This window comes from Salmo salar, chromosome 07 (genome assembly GCF_965601325.2).
Source record: "Salmo salar chromosome 07, fSalSal1, whole genome shotgun sequence".
Taxonomy (NCBI): domain Eukaryota; kingdom Metazoa; phylum Chordata; class Actinopteri; order Salmoniformes; family Salmonidae; genus Salmo; species Salmo salar.
In genome coordinates, this window is record NC_138297.1 from 9,873,888 (window position 1) to 9,889,688 (window position 15,801).

General features: G+C 43.1%; 1 protein-coding gene across 1 annotated transcript in view; it reads left to right on the forward strand.

Moving 5' to 3' along the window:
• The window catches only part of rell1 (RELT like 1), a 139,416-nt gene extending 126,756 nt beyond the window's left edge, over window positions 1-12,660 (forward strand). Inside the window, exons 5-8 of the mRNA XM_014206479.3 lie at window positions 8,624-8,860; window positions 9,865-10,006; window positions 10,388-10,431; window positions 10,539-12,660. Of these exons, the coding sequence (XP_014061954.1) occupies window positions 8,624-8,860; window positions 9,865-10,006; window positions 10,388-10,420 (412 nt within the window). The 3' untranslated portion in view covers window positions 10,421-10,431; window positions 10,539-12,660. The remainder of the gene's footprint in view (window positions 1-8,623; window positions 8,861-9,864; window positions 10,007-10,387; window positions 10,432-10,538) is intronic.
• Window positions 12,661-15,801: the final 3,141 nt, after the last annotated feature.

The following is a 15,801-nucleotide window of genomic DNA, read 5'->3' on the forward strand; positions in this document are numbered from 1 at the left end:
TACTACCCATACCACTACTACCACCACCATCACTAAACTGCTATCATTACCATTACTACCCATACCACTACTACTACCATCACCATCACTAAACTGTTATCATTACCATTACCACCCATACCACTACTACCACCACCACCACCATCACTAAACTGTTATCATTACCATTACTACCCATACCACCACTACTACTACTACCACCATCACTAAACTGCTATCATTACCATTACCACCCATACCACTACTACTACCATCACCATCACTAAACTGCTATCATTACCATTACCACCCATACCACTACTACTACTACCATCACTAAACTGTTATCATTACCATTACTACCCATACCACTACTACTACCACCACCATCACTAAACTGTTATCATTACCATTACCACCCATACCACTACCACCACCATCACTAAACTGTTATCATTACTACCACTACCACCACCATCACTAAACTGTTATCATTACTACCACTACCACCACCATCACTAAACTGCTATCATTACCATTACCACCCATACCACCACTACTACTACTACCACCATCATCACTAAACTGCTATCATTACCATTACTACCCATACCACTACTACTACCACCACCATCACTAAACTGTTATCATTACCATTACCACCCATACCACTAGTACCACCACATCACTAAACTGATATCATTACCATTACTACCCATACCACTAGTACCACCACCACCACCATCACTAAACTGCTATCATTACCATTACTACCCATACCACTAGTACCACCACCACCACCACCATCACTAAACTGCTATCATTACCATTACTACCCATACCACTACTACCACCACCACCACCATCACTAAACTGCTATCATTACCATTACTACCCATACCACTACTACCACCACCACCACCATCACTAAACTGTTATCATTACCATTACCACCCATACCACCACTACTACTACTACCACCATCATCACTAAACTGCTATCATTACCATTACTACCCATACCACTACTACCACCACCACCACCATCACTAAACTGTTATCATTACCATTACCACCCATACCACCACTACTACTACTACCACCATCACTAAACTGTTATCATTACCATTACTACCCATACCACTACTACCACCACCATCACTAAACTGCTATCATTACCATTACTACCCATACCACTACTATTTGAAATGATAAACAACAATAATAATAGTAATAATAAGTAAGTTACTGCTTACTATGCGGATGTTATTATTCAGTGTCCCTCAGGCTATGGCAGGCAAATACATATTTGGCTGCAAGAGGAACCATTGCTCCTTTGCCCATGAGTATTTTTAGTTTTTCCTCTGGGTTTAATAAGTTAAAATTTGGAATAAATGTAGTCATTTTTGAGGAATATTTCTCACAGTAAAGGAGAAAGTGCATCTCTGTCTCTACCTCCCCTGTCATGCAGTGACCACATACACGCTCCTCTTTGGGTAGCCATGTCTTTTTATGTCTGCCGGTTTCTATTGCCAATCGGTGGTCACTCAGCCTGTACTTGGTAAGGATCTGTTTCTGCTTCGTATCTCTGACAGAGTAGAGATAATCAGCCAATTCATATTCTCTGTTTAGGGTCAGATAGCAATTTAGTCGGCTTTGGGATTTTGTTTCGTTTTTCCAATGTTGTAAATATGAGTCCTTTGATTGGTTCATGATTTTGTTTATTTGAATTATTTATTTTGAAGCAGTGCTGGTGTCAGCTTGGTTGGTGAGGTCCAACACCAGCTGACTGAGAGGGCTCGTTTCTGGGCTCAGCTCTTGGGTTTGAAGTGCTTTAAATTGCAGACTTGAATTTGGACTTGAATTTAGATGTAGCCAAAAATGTTATGATCTTTTCTGTATTTTCATTACTACTGAAATGCTGCCAATTCTGCCCTACATGCATTAGTTGGTGTATTTCTCTGGACTTGTAGGATTTTACGACAGAATTCTGCATGTAGGGCTTCATTTGGATGTTTGTCCCACATTTTAAAGTCCAGTTTGAGTGGCCCCCAAACCTCACTTCCGTAAAGAGCTATTGGTAGGATTACACTGTCAAATATTTTGGTCCAAATTCTAATTGGGATGTTGATTTTGAATAATTTCTGTGGGCTTTTTCTTTGAGTGCATTCACTGCCATATTAAAGTTTCCCGATGCAGATATGGTCACACCAAGGTAGGTGTAATTTTTAGTGTGTTCAATGATGGTGTTGTTCAGGGTGAATTTATATTTGTGTTTCTGACATCTTCTTTTTTTTATTTTTTTTTTATTTTTTTTTTGAAATCATGATTTTCGTTTTTTGGAAATTTACTGCCAGGGCCCAATTATGGCAATATTGCTTTAGAATATTAATGTTCTGTTGAAGACCTTCTTTGGTTGGTGATAGAAGTACCAAGTCATCAGCATATAGCAGGTATTTCACCTCTGTGTCAAATAGTGTGAGTCCTGGGGCTGGAGAATGGTCCCACATGTCTGCTAATTCATTGACATAAATGTTGAAAAGGTTTGGACTCAAACTGCAGCCTTGTCTCACACCTCGACATTGAAAATAATTCTGTTCTTTGGTTTTTGATTTTTATTGCACATTTGTTTTCTGTGTACATACATTTTATTAAGTCATACACCTTACCACCAAGCCCACTTTGGAGAATTTTGTAGAATAGCCCTTCGTGCCAAATAGAATCAAATGCTTTTTTAAAGTCAATAAAGCAAGCAAAGATTTTGCGCTCTTTTTTTTTTTTTTTTTTTTTTTTTGGTGGACGTGTTTATTAATTAGTGTGTGTAAGGTGTGTGTATATATGGTCAGTAGTGCGACGGTTAGGGAGAAAGCCAATTTGACATTTACTTTTTTTTCTTGAAGAAAGGTTTGAATTCTTGAATTCAAAATGCTACAGAAAACCTTTCCCAAGTTACTGTTTACGCAAGTTCCCCTGTAATTATTGGGGTCTGATTTGTCTCCACTTTTGTGGATAGGGGAGATGAGCCGCTGGTTCCAGACATCAGGGAAGCAGCCAGAAGTTAAAACCATGTTGAACAATTTAAGCACAGCATTTTGCAACTCAGGTGGGCTGTTTTTCAGCATTTCATTTCTGATGTTGTCTAGACCACGAGCCTTCTTTGATTTAATAGATTTGAGCTTTTCATTTAGTTCTTGTTGGGTTATTGGGTAATCTAATGGATTTTGGTTGTTTTAAATGACTGATTCAAGGATGTTCCATTTTTCTTTAATTTCTAATTGGTTCTGTTGTAAGTCTTTTTGTCGGAGGTTTTTGTATAGATTATCAAAATAAGTTGTCCAAATTCCTACATCTTGTATGGCTAATTCTTGTGGCTAGTTTGTGCTTAAATTGTTCCACATGTCCCTGAACTGATTTTGGTCAATTGCGTTTTCAATTTCATCAGGTGTCTTGTTGGTATAATTCAATTTCTTGCGTTTCAGTGTTTGTTTATACTGTTTCAAAGTATTCATATTGTAGCTCTGGGTTGTTTTGCTGCTTATGTTTTTCGCTTGACATTTGTCTTAGGTGTTTTCTAATTGTTTTACATTCATTATCCAACCATTTATCAGAAACTTTTTGTTTCTGATGTTGTATTTCTTTGGTTTTCTCAAATTTGCTTTCGATGCTGCTTTTTGGAATATGCAGTTGATGTTTTGAGTAGCCGAATTGACACCATCTTTATTATTTTGGTATTGTGAGTTATTCAAAAACTGTATAGAGTTCATCATTTCATTTGAGTTCAACGTTTCAATGAATCTCTCTGCACTGTTTGGAGCCCAACTGTACGATGGGTTTATGTTGTAGAGTTTATTGGGCTGTTTTTTTAATGAGTATTGCCGGTTAATTTCTTCAGAAACACGTTGATCTGACTGTGATCTGACAATGGTGTCTGTGGTCTGACAGTGAATGCACTAATGGAGGAGGGGTCAATGTCAGTGATGGCATAATTGACTACACTTGTCCCAAGAGCTGAGCAGGAAGTAAACTGACCTAAAGAGTCCCCTCTGATTCTACCATTAAGCATGTACAGGCCTAAGGCTCGACAGAGATGCACTAACTCCTTCCCATTTTTGTTCAGTATTTGGTCAGGACTGTTTCTATTATTTATAATAGGGCTACTGTACAAGGAGGGGTGTCCACATATGTGGTGGTTACCTCCCGCATCATTGTAGTCAGGCTCAGAACCTGTTCTTGCATTGAAATCTCCACAAAGAAGCACTTTGCCCTCTCTTTCTATTTCTCGCTCACTCGCTCGCTTTCTCTGTCGCTCATTCTCTCTCACTTTCTCTCTCTCTCTCTGTCGCTGTTTCTCTCTCTGGATGCGGTAGTTAACTTCCTGTCCTCGACTTGCTGCAGTGCTCTCGCTCTCTTCCCCCTCTCTCTCTCGCTCTCATCATTAATCCACACACTCTCAGCCCTGTTACTGTGCTAGCTCCATCCCTCTCTCCTTACCCTCTCCTCCACCATCCCTCTGTCTACATGTTTTGTCTGTGGGCTCTCCTGTTCTCCTCAGTTTTATCTTCCACTCTGAATCCCTCCTTTATCACTTCTCCCCCCCCTTCTCTTCAGCTGACTAAGTGTCTTGCGACAAACTAACCTATTTTTTTTCATGTTGCTCTCTTTCCTCTCTAGCCCTCTATCTATGCATCTCTCTCTCTCTCCCTCGTCCTCCTCTCGCTTTTTCCCCTTCATCAGCCAAAGCTTCCAGGACAATTTCCAAATGCTATGGTAATGGTGACAAATAAATAAAAGTGTGATGCTCTGATTCCCGCAGGCGCAAACAGCCACGGCGCAAACGTCTCTGACGCCACTTAAGTCCTTACACCTCTCTACACCAGGAGAACACACATTGGGTTAGTGATGGACAACAGTTCAGTCCTCTCTACACCAGGAGAACACACATTGGGTTAGTGATGGACAACAGTTCAGTCCTCTCTACACCAGGAGAACACACATTGGGTTAGTGATGGACAACAGTTCAGTCCTCTCTACACCAGGAGAACACACATTGGGTTAGTGATGGACAACAGTTCAGTCCTCTCTACACCAGGTGAACACACATTGGGTTAGTGATGGACAACAGTTCAGTCCTCTCTACACCAGGAGAACACACATTGGGTTAGTGATGGACAACAGTTCAGTCCTCTCTACACCAGGAGAACACACATTGGGTTAGTGATGGACAACAGTTCAGTCCTCTCTACACCAGGTGAACACACATTGGGTTAGTGATGGACAACAGTTCAGTCCTCTCTACACCAGGAGAACACACATTGGGTTAGTGATGGACAACAGTTCAGTCCTCTCTACACCAGGAGAACACACATTGGGTTAGTGATGGACAACAGTTCAGTCCTCTCTACACCAGGAGAACACACATTGGGTTAGTGATGGACAACAGTTCAGTCCTCTCTACACCAGGAGAACACACATTGGGTTAGTGATGGACAACAGTTCAGTCCTCTCTACACCAGGTGAACACACATTGGGTTAGTGATGGACAACAGTTCAGTCCTCTCTACACCAGGAGAACACACATTGGGTTAGTGATGGACAACAGTTCAGTCCTCTCTACACCAGGTGAACACACATTGGGTTAGTGATGGACAGTTCAGTCCTCTCTACACCAGGTGAACACACATTGGGTTAGTGATGGACAACAGTTCAGTCCTCTCTACACCAGGAGAACACACATTGGGTTAGTGATGGACAACAGTTCAGTCCTCTCTATACCAGGTGAACACACATTGGGTTAGTGATGGACAACAGTTCCGTCCTCTCTACACCAGGAGAACACACATTGGGTTAGTGATGGACAACAGTTCCGTCCTCTCTACACCAGGAGAACACACATTGGGTTAGTGATGGACAGTTCAGTCCTCTCTATACCAGGAGAACACACATTGGGTTAGTGATGGACAACAGTTCAGTCCTCTCTACACCAGGAGAACACACATTGGGTTAGTGATGGACAACAGTTCAGTCCTCTCTACACCAGGTGAACACACATTGGGTTAGTGATGGACAACAGTTCAGTCCTCTCTACACCAGGAGAACACACATTGGGTTAGTGATGGACAACAGTTCAGTCCTCTCTACACCAGGTGAACACACATTGGGTTAGTGATGGACAACAGTTCAGTCCTCTCTACACCAGGAGAACACACATTGGGTTAGTGATGGACAACAGTTCAGTCCTCTCTACACCAGGAGAACACACATTGGGTTAGTGATGGACAACAGTTCAGTCCTCTCTACACCAGGAGAACACACATTGGGTTAGTGATGGACAACAGTTCAGTCCTCTCTACACCAGGAGAACACACATTGGGTTAGTGATGGACAACAGTTCAGTCCTCTCTACACCAGGAGAACACACATTGGGTTAGTGATGGACAACAGTTCAGTCCTCTCTACACCAGGAGAACACACATTGGGTTAGTGATGGACAACAGTTCAGTCCTCTCTACACCAGGAGAACACACATTGGGTTAGTGATGGACAACAGTTCAGTCCTCTCTACACCAGGTGAACACACATTGGGTTAGTGATGGACAACAGTTCAGTCCTCTCTACACCAGGAGAACACACATTGGGTTAGTGATGGACAACAGTTCAGTCCTCTCTACACCAGGAGAACACACATTGGGTTAGTGATGGACAACAGTTCAGTCCTCTCTACACCAGGTGAACACACATTGGGTTAGTGATGGACAGTTCAGTCCTCTCTACACCAGGTGAACACACATTGGGTTAGTGATGGACAACAGTTCAGTCCTCTCTACACCAGGAGAACACACATTGGGTTAGTGATGGACAACAGTTCAGTCCTCTCTATACCAGGTGAACACACATTGGGTTAGTGATGGACAACAGTTCCGTCCTCTCTACACCAGGAGAACACACATTGGGTTAGTGATGGACAACAGTTCAGTCCTCTCTACACCAGGAGAACACACATTGGGTTAGTGATGGACAACAGTTCAGTCCTCTCTACACCAGGAGAACACACATTGGGTTAGTGATGGACAACAGTTCAGTCCTCTCTACACCAGGAGAACACACATTGGGTTAGTGATGGACAACAGTTCAGTCCTCTCTACACCAGGAGAACACACATTGGGTTAGTGATGGACAACAGTTCCGTCCTCTCTACACCAGGAGAACACACATTGGGTTAGTGATGGACAACAGTTCAGTCCTCTCTACACCAGGAGAACACACATTGGGTTAGTGATGGACAACAGTTCAGTCCTCTCTACACCAGGAGAACACACATTGGGTTAGTGATGGACAACAGTTCCGTCCTCTCTACACCAGGAGAACACACATTGGGTTAGTGATGGACAACAGTTCCGTCCTCTCTACACCAGGAGAACACACATTGGGTTAGTGATGGACAACAGTTCAGTCCTCTCTACACCAGGAGAACACACATTGGGTTAGTGATGGACAACAGTTCAGTCCTCTCTACACCAGGAGAACACACATTGGGTTAGTGATGGACAACAGTTCAGTCCTCTCTACACCAGGAGAACACACATTGGGTTAGTGATGGACAACAGTTCAGTCCTCTCTACACCAGGAGAACACACATTGGGTTAGTGATGGACAACAGTTCAGTCCTCTCTACACCAGGAGAACACACATTGGGTTAGTGATGGACAACAGTTCAGTCCTCTCTACACCAGGAGAACACACATTGGGTTAGTGATGGACAACAGTTCAGTCCTCTCTACACCAGGAGAACACACATTGGGTTAGTGATGGACAACAGTTCAGTCCTCTCTACACCAGGAGAACACACATTGGGTTAGTGATGGACAACAGTTCAGTCCTCTCTACACCAGGAGAACACACATTGGGTTAGTGATGGACAGTTCAGTCCTCTCTATACCAGGAGAACACACATTGGGTTAGTGATGGACAACAGTTCAGTCCTCTCTACACCAGGAGAACACACACACTCCTCCACTTTACAAATACACTGAGGTTACAAAACATTATGAACACCTGCTCTTTCCATGACATACTGTAGACTGACCAGGTGAAAGTTATGATCCCTTATTGATGTTAAAACCTAATGGTTGGTATAATTAGTGTGTGTGTGTGTGTGTGTGTATAGCTGGCCGAAAGGGTACAGTACTTTGAGTTCTGGACATTTAGTGTCAAAGGGGAGGCCATCAGGTTATGAAGAGCAGAAGTCTGGACAGGGTTTATGTTTTTTGGTCACTGCTCAGCACTGAATCTCATATTTCCCACAAATACAATGATTTGGACTTAACTTGTATTAATGGAATCAGATGTGTTTACTACTGGGCTGTAGCTAAAACCTGCACACCATGTATCTTCCAGGACCAGGGTTCACCATCATGTCTACTAGAGTGTCTTCTACTGTCTAGAGGCTAAGAAAACATTTTAGAAAATGTCTTGATTTGCGTATGTCGCAAGCCCAGAGTTAATACTTGGTGGAAGCGGCCGTTACAATTGTGAATTTTTGGGAATAATAGCCTGCCGACTTTGTACAACTCTCAGCAAAATGTGAAGACTGTGCTAGTGTCTGTATCGCCAGTCTGCTGGAGTTTCCTCCTTCTTTTCCTCCACAGCCAACCGCTGACTCCCACCTCCCCCACCCTCCCAGTGACCCCTATCTCACCTCGTGTCCCGGTGGGACTTGCCAAACACACCTGCAACCACCTGCATACCATCGGAGGCATGGGGGGCCTCAAGAGCGTCTGCAACCGCTGCAATCACAAGAAGTGGCCCCTGATGAGGCGTGTGTCCACCAAGAGGATAGCAGACAGGAGGAGCCACGGAGAGGTCACTGTGTTGGCTGTGGGGAGGTGAGAGATAATAAGTGGTTTCCATGTATTTCATACCATTCCACTCCAACCATTACCACGAGCCCATCCTCCCCAATTAAGGTGCCACCAACCTCCTGTGGTCTATAGAGAAGTCTGTCTGTGAGAGAGGGATGACTGTGTGTGCGTGTTTTTCTCAGAGAGCAAGACTTTTGCCCAGTTCAAGTGAAGTGTATCAAGCCATCCTCCGTTCCTGTAGAGTAGCTGATCTGAATGCAGAGGGACCTGGCGCTTTTTCATTTGCTCATCCAGATAAATGGAAGTGTGCGTCCGGGGCCACACTGAGCAGGGAGGGAATAGCCATTACCTGATTTTAATTGAATCTGTGTAGTGCCGTGCCAGAGTGATGTCTTGTGATGGGCTCCTCAGTGGGAATCATAACATAGGGCCTCTTGGGCCAGGGCCTATTGCTCCGATAACAACACACTATACTGTATTTTATAATATACTGGTACTGATGCACGGACCGGTTTGGGTTTTTACTTTCCCTTCTACAACCTGTTAAATCCACGTCAATCAGTGTAGGTGAAGGGGAGGAGACATGTTAAAGAACGATTTCTAGGGGCCTCCCGAGTGGTGCAGTGGTCTAAGGCGCTGCATCACAGCGCTAGCTGTGCCACTAGAGATCCTGGTTCGAGTCCAGGCTCTGTCGCAGCCGACCGGGAGACCCATGGGGGGGGCGGCACACAGTTGGCTCAGCGTCGTCCAGGTTAGGGGAGGGTTTGGCCGGCAGGGATGTCCTTGTCCCATCGCGCACCAGCGACTCCTGTGGCGGGCCGAGCGCAGTGCACGCTGACACGGTCGCCAGGTGGACGGTGTCTCCTCAGAAGCGTATGTGCGGCTGGTTTCCGGAGAGATAAATAGATAGATATTGTAATAGTTGTCTGAGTAGTTGATTTTCTCCAGTTATTGTCAGTCGCATGTTGATTCCCATGGTGTTATGTCCTCTTTATCACCGGTGTATTGCTATGATCTATCCCTGCCAGGTTCCGGGTTACAAAGTGTGACAAGGAGAGGCCCGTCAGAGAAAGGCGAACCATGCTCAGCACAGACTCCAACGGGAGCATGCCCACATCGCCCACGGAGAAGGAACCCTTGGAGAGCAGGACCATCTCTGAGTCACATCAGGTCTGTCTGAGGGTGACATTCGATCAGATACTATCACCCGACTACACACAGGTTTTCATTCTATAGCGACATGGACCAAACTCCCAGGCATTTCTGTATTTGAATAGAGTCTGTATTTGAGGCATTTTTCATTGTAACTTCCTGCATTGACTAGGTACCGGTACCCCCTGTATATAGCCTTGCTATTGTTACCTTTTTAAAATATTTTTCACTTTAGTTTATTTGGTAAAGATTTTCTTAGTGAAGTTGAAGAAGAGTTAAGGGTTTGTAAGTAAGCTTTTCACGGTAAGGTCTACACATGTTGTATTCGGCACATGTGACAAAGTTTGATTTGAAATGTGAATTTACTCAAGTGTGATTTCCTCCTCCCCTTTCCATTAGGAGCAGAACGATGAAGGAGCTGATCCAAAGTGACAGAAACCAAGGTGACTTTCTATTGGGCTCCAAAGTTCTAACCAGGCTGTGTATATTGGCCTCCTTAAGTAACATGTTCAAAATTCCTTTTGATAAAACGTCCTCATTTCCTCTACAGAGCAGCACATGGCTTCCTGAAGAGAGCCGAGGGGGGAAATATGATCATTTGCAACACTTTTTAAACCCAGAATCAGACCGTAGAGAAGCATCAGCATGCGAAGAGCAGCAGAGGAAATGCAGGGGTAAGTCTCTCCCTATCCATGCCCCGTCTCCTTTGATGGTCAGACGAGAGAAGACAGCGGTGTTCATGGTGAATTAGAGGATGAAGAAAAGCCAAGAGGTTTTCTCTGTCAAACTGGCCCTCTGTCTCGGGCAAGGCAGCGGAAAGGCTGTAAAGTATGGCGTGTTCGAAAGAGCCATTGTGCAGTTCATCAGACAGTGAGTCACTGGTAGAAACCACCACCAACGTTAATGGTGGATTTTTCACGATTCCGCTGCCAAGGAGGAAAACCACAAACACTCACCTGACCAGGAAGTTGAGATTGCATTGGGGGTTGTGTTAGCCAAGAGCCAATAAACTGTGCACTGTGTTGGAGCCAAATACACATCTGCTAAAGGTACAATCTCTACCTGGCCTTCACGTCCACTTCTGACCCACTGGGCAAAGACGGGTTGAATCGAAGTTGTTTCCACGTCATTTAATCCCCCAGAATCTATGATGACGTTGGATCAACGTGAAAAACTAGTTGGATTTGCAAAAAGTCATCAACGTAAGGGAATTTATAAAAAAAAATGTTTAAATCACCCAACTTTTTACCTAAATCCAGTGACATAGTGATTTATTTGTATCATTTTTTTTTTTACGTTACTTGACAACTCAAACAATAATAAATCAAAACTAAATATTGAACTGACAGCTTCCAATTGGCTCATTTCCCCCCTCCTCTCCCCTGTAACTATTCCCCAAGTCGTTGCTGTAAATGAGGTGTTCTCAGGACTATCTAGTCCCCCCCCTTCTAGAACTCCAATGGACTACATTAACTAGGTTGATATGGTGAGGAGAAATTCCCTCATCACCTTTTTTTAATTAATCTTTTGGTTGTCACGGTGACGTATGGAACCGCTTCTGATTCCACCCCAATGAAACTACCTGTTTTTAATTGGCCATTGACTCATCTCTTTGCCAATATTACATATGGTTTCTATTCAAAGGAACTGAACAAATCCCGTTTAAACTTCAATAGGAGGCCTTTAAAAATGCACTTCTTTCTTGATCGATGCACAGACAGTCTTCCTTAGAACAGCCAGTATAGAGCAGCTGCCTTGTGTGTGTCTCACTGATTTTGAGTACGGTGGTATGTGGTGGGAATGTAGACTTTGTGTGAGAGACTTTTGTTTGTTGTTGTATTTTTCAACGCGAATCATGAGGTCAAGGGACTTGCATATCACCAGATGTTTTGTTTTCTGTGGTGAATAAGGTTTTTTTAGTTCAGGACTTGGATACATGAACATTTAGAAAAAGAAAAAAAAAATGGTGGCTTTTTATCTAGAACAGGAGCTGAACCAAAATGATTATACAATGCAAAAACAAATCTATTTCTCATTGAGGAAAAGTCATGTCTTGTGTTAAAATGTAATTTATACTGTAACAATTAATCTATTGACTTCCATTTGCCATGAATTGTAAACAAATGTCAAAGTATGTTGAAACGGACAGTGTTTCAAATGGTTACCCATACCAAAGCCAAAACTATTTTCTGGGCGGGATTACTTTTTAAGCTTTACATCCTTCAACCTACATTGACCAAACCTGAACAACGTACAACGGAACTCCAATCCAAATCTAGCATCAGACACAAAACAAAACAAAGTTTCAACAGTCTAAAAGTGTTCCCTGTGAACATCTCCTCTCCTTGCAGATGAAGGAAAAGAGGAATCCACTTTAGGCTTTTGAGGAATGTCAGACCTTTTTGGCAAATTTTAAAACTGGAATGGCTTTCATCTAAGAGCTTTACAAAAAAATGTTTTTGAAGATTTTCTCCAAAATGCATTTGTTTATGTGAAATGGGAATGTATTGAGTGTCTGACCTATTCAATATAATTGAATGTGTTTTGTTATTTGCTCTCATGTTTGCTTTGGAGACTGTACAGTATCAATGTCTTATCACAATGGTCTGCCTTTTAAACTGTTGTATAAAAATGTATTTAGGAAATAAAGCAAACTGACTGAAAAAGTTAAATGTTTTTGCCATTTTATGTTGACAGTTGACACTAAAATTTTTTTAAAACTACTATAGAATTGAATGAGAATGTTTTTAAGGAGAGAGTACTATATGATGTGTTTTTAACAAATTAAATTGATTAAACCAACAACTTTGTGTTTTTGAAGTCTTCTCTTCAGTAATCTTTTCTACTCTCCCTCATTCCCTCTATCACATTCTGTCTATTTTCAGTATTCAATAACCTGTCATTTTCTTTCTCGCACTCTCTCCATATCCTGCCCTCCTCGCTTTTCTCATAAAGTAAGTGATTACTTATCGCGTTTGTTTTTAATAGATGTTCTTTCCCTCGTCTTGATGTCATAGTATTGCCAGATGGAGGAGATGAAGAGATGTTTTGTTCGGACATGTAATGGCTGATCAGCTGCTCCTGACTTTGTCAGTCACTATCAAATTCATTAACCCACACACACACACACACACACACACACTGTTTCCATGGAGTTTGTGACTGTCGCACCTGTCCTTTTTTTTATTTTTTTCCTCTGCCTTTTTTTGAGAGTGCAACATTATCCGTAGGCGGGTGATTTGTTTTGTAACACCACTACTCCCCACACCACTACTCCCCACACCACTACTCCCCACACCACTACTCCCCACACTACTACTCCCCACACTACTACTCCCCACACTACTACTCCCCACACTACAGGACATGGGATAGCATCGAGAGGACCTTGAGCAAATATTGACTCTGGTCTTGTTTGCCCTCGCTCTTACCTTGAACAAACTGGTGACACCCATCTTTCTTTCTCTCGCTCTCTCCCGTTCAATAATCTTTGTTCACATGATGTCATTATCGTACATAATAATCTTTGTTCACATGATATGTCATTACCATGCATAATGCAATAGAAATATTTTAGAGGACACTTAAATCAATAACCCGGAATCATACTACTAGGACAGTCTCCTCTGGTTTATGGAGCCTGCTGCTCAGTGTTCATAAGGTCACTACAGTACCAATGTGACTCATGTTGACATGTATAGTGTATCACTGATAACATTAAACATCGGATTTATCAGTGGAGGCTGGTGGGAGGTGCAATAGGAGGACGGGCTCATTGTATTGGCTGGAATGGAGTCAAATGTGGTTTCCATACAAACGTGTGTTTTGATACCGCTCCATTCATTCCGTTCCAGCCAATACAATAAGCCTGTCCTCCTATAGCTCCCCCCACCAGCCTCCACTGGTATTTATCTAGGACCCAAAGTCAGATCTCAGCCTCTGTTCCTGGGTGTTAGCCAAGAGGAAGAAGCTGTCAGCCCCCGGGGGAAAACTTTAAACCTTAGTGAAACATTAAGTGAGAGTGGGTAGTAGGTCTGTCTATTCAATGATTAACACCTTGCTAAAGCTTTGTGACAACAGCAATGACCTTATAGTGGTTCACACTCACTGAGTAACCTCACCTAGATCTGAAGGCACCGAGTAATCTCACCTGAGAGCTGAAGGCTTCTTCCACACTGCTTAGTAATCTCACCTGAGAGCTGAAGGCTTCTTCCACACTGCTTAGTAATCTCACCTGAGAGCTGAAGGCTTCTTCCACACTGCTTAGTAACCTCACCTGAGAGCTGAAAGCTTCTTCCACACTGCTTAGTAACCTCACCTGAGAGCTGAAGGCTTCTTCCACACTGCTTAGTAACCTCACCTGAGAGCTGAAGGCTTCTTCCACACTGCTTAGTAACCTCACCTGAGAGCTGAAGGCTTCTTCCACACTGCTTAGTAACCTCACCTGAGAGCTGAAGGCTTCTTCCACACTGCTTAGTTATCTCACCTGAGAGCTGAAGGCTTCTTCCACACTGCTTAGTAACCTCACCTGAGAGCTGAAAGCTTCTTCCACACTGCTTAGTAACCTCACCTGAGAGCTGAAGGCTTCTTCCACACTGCTTAGTAACCTCACCTGAGAGCTGAAGGCTTCTTCCACACTGCTTAGTAACCTCACCTGAGAGCTGAAAGCTTCTTCCACACTGCTTAGTAACCTCACCTGAGAGCTGAAGGCTTCTTCCACACTGCTTAGTAACCTCACCTGAGAGCTGAAGGCTTCTTCCACACTGCTTAGTAACCTCACCTGAGAGCTGAAGGCTTCTTCCACACTGCTTAGTAACCTCACCTGAGAGCTGAAAGCTTCTTCCACACTGCTTAGTAACCTCACCTGAGAGCTGAAAGCTTCTTCCACACTGCTTAGTAACCTCACCTGAGAGCTGAAGGCTTCTTCCACACTGCTTAGTAACCTCACCTGAGAGCTGAAAGCTTCTTCCACACTGCTTAGTAACCTCACCTGAGAGCTGAAGGCTTGTTCCACGCTCACTTTAATAACTAAGCCTGCTGCACATACAGATCTGGGACCAGGCTAACACTTCTGTGCCCTATGACTTTCCTTTTCTACGAATACCAAACACAGACATATAGTTTTCATAGAATCATAGTTGACTGGTTATGGGAACACATTAAACTGGGCTTATTTTAGGCACTGGGCAGTATTAATAGTTCTTTAACTGATTCTCTCTAAGTTTCAGTATTTAACTGGTGTGAAACATTAACAGAATCTCTTACGAAAGAAACACTATTCCTGCTTCCTCGTGTGCTGTTCACACTACATCTCCCAGAGGGTAGTTCACCAGGGATGTCATGTAAGTCACATGGTTAGAGAAGTGTGACTCATCCTCATCCTTAAGCTTCAATGGTTACAGTGGTCACTTTCTGGTATTAAAAACAGATTTCTCTCCCTAAACCAGGCCCCTCCTGGCCAATAGACTACCTTTAGGGTAATTATTGAAATCAGGTTCCTCCTCGCCAATAGACTACCTTTAGGGTAATTATTGAAATCAGGTTCCTCCTGCCCAATAGACTACCTTTAGGGTAATTATTGAAATCAGGTTCCTCCTGGCCAATATACTATCTTGAGGATAATTATTGAAGTTATTTGAGCTATCCCTTTAAGTAACCTGATCGTAAGTATCTATCACATCACCCAAAAGCCTTGAGAAAAATTCATTTGAAATGTACACTCCATACCTTTCTAACGCAATGTACACTGGGAACTAATTAAAACATCAGACTGTCCGTCTAAGACTGTAATCATACATCACCGGTGCCAACAA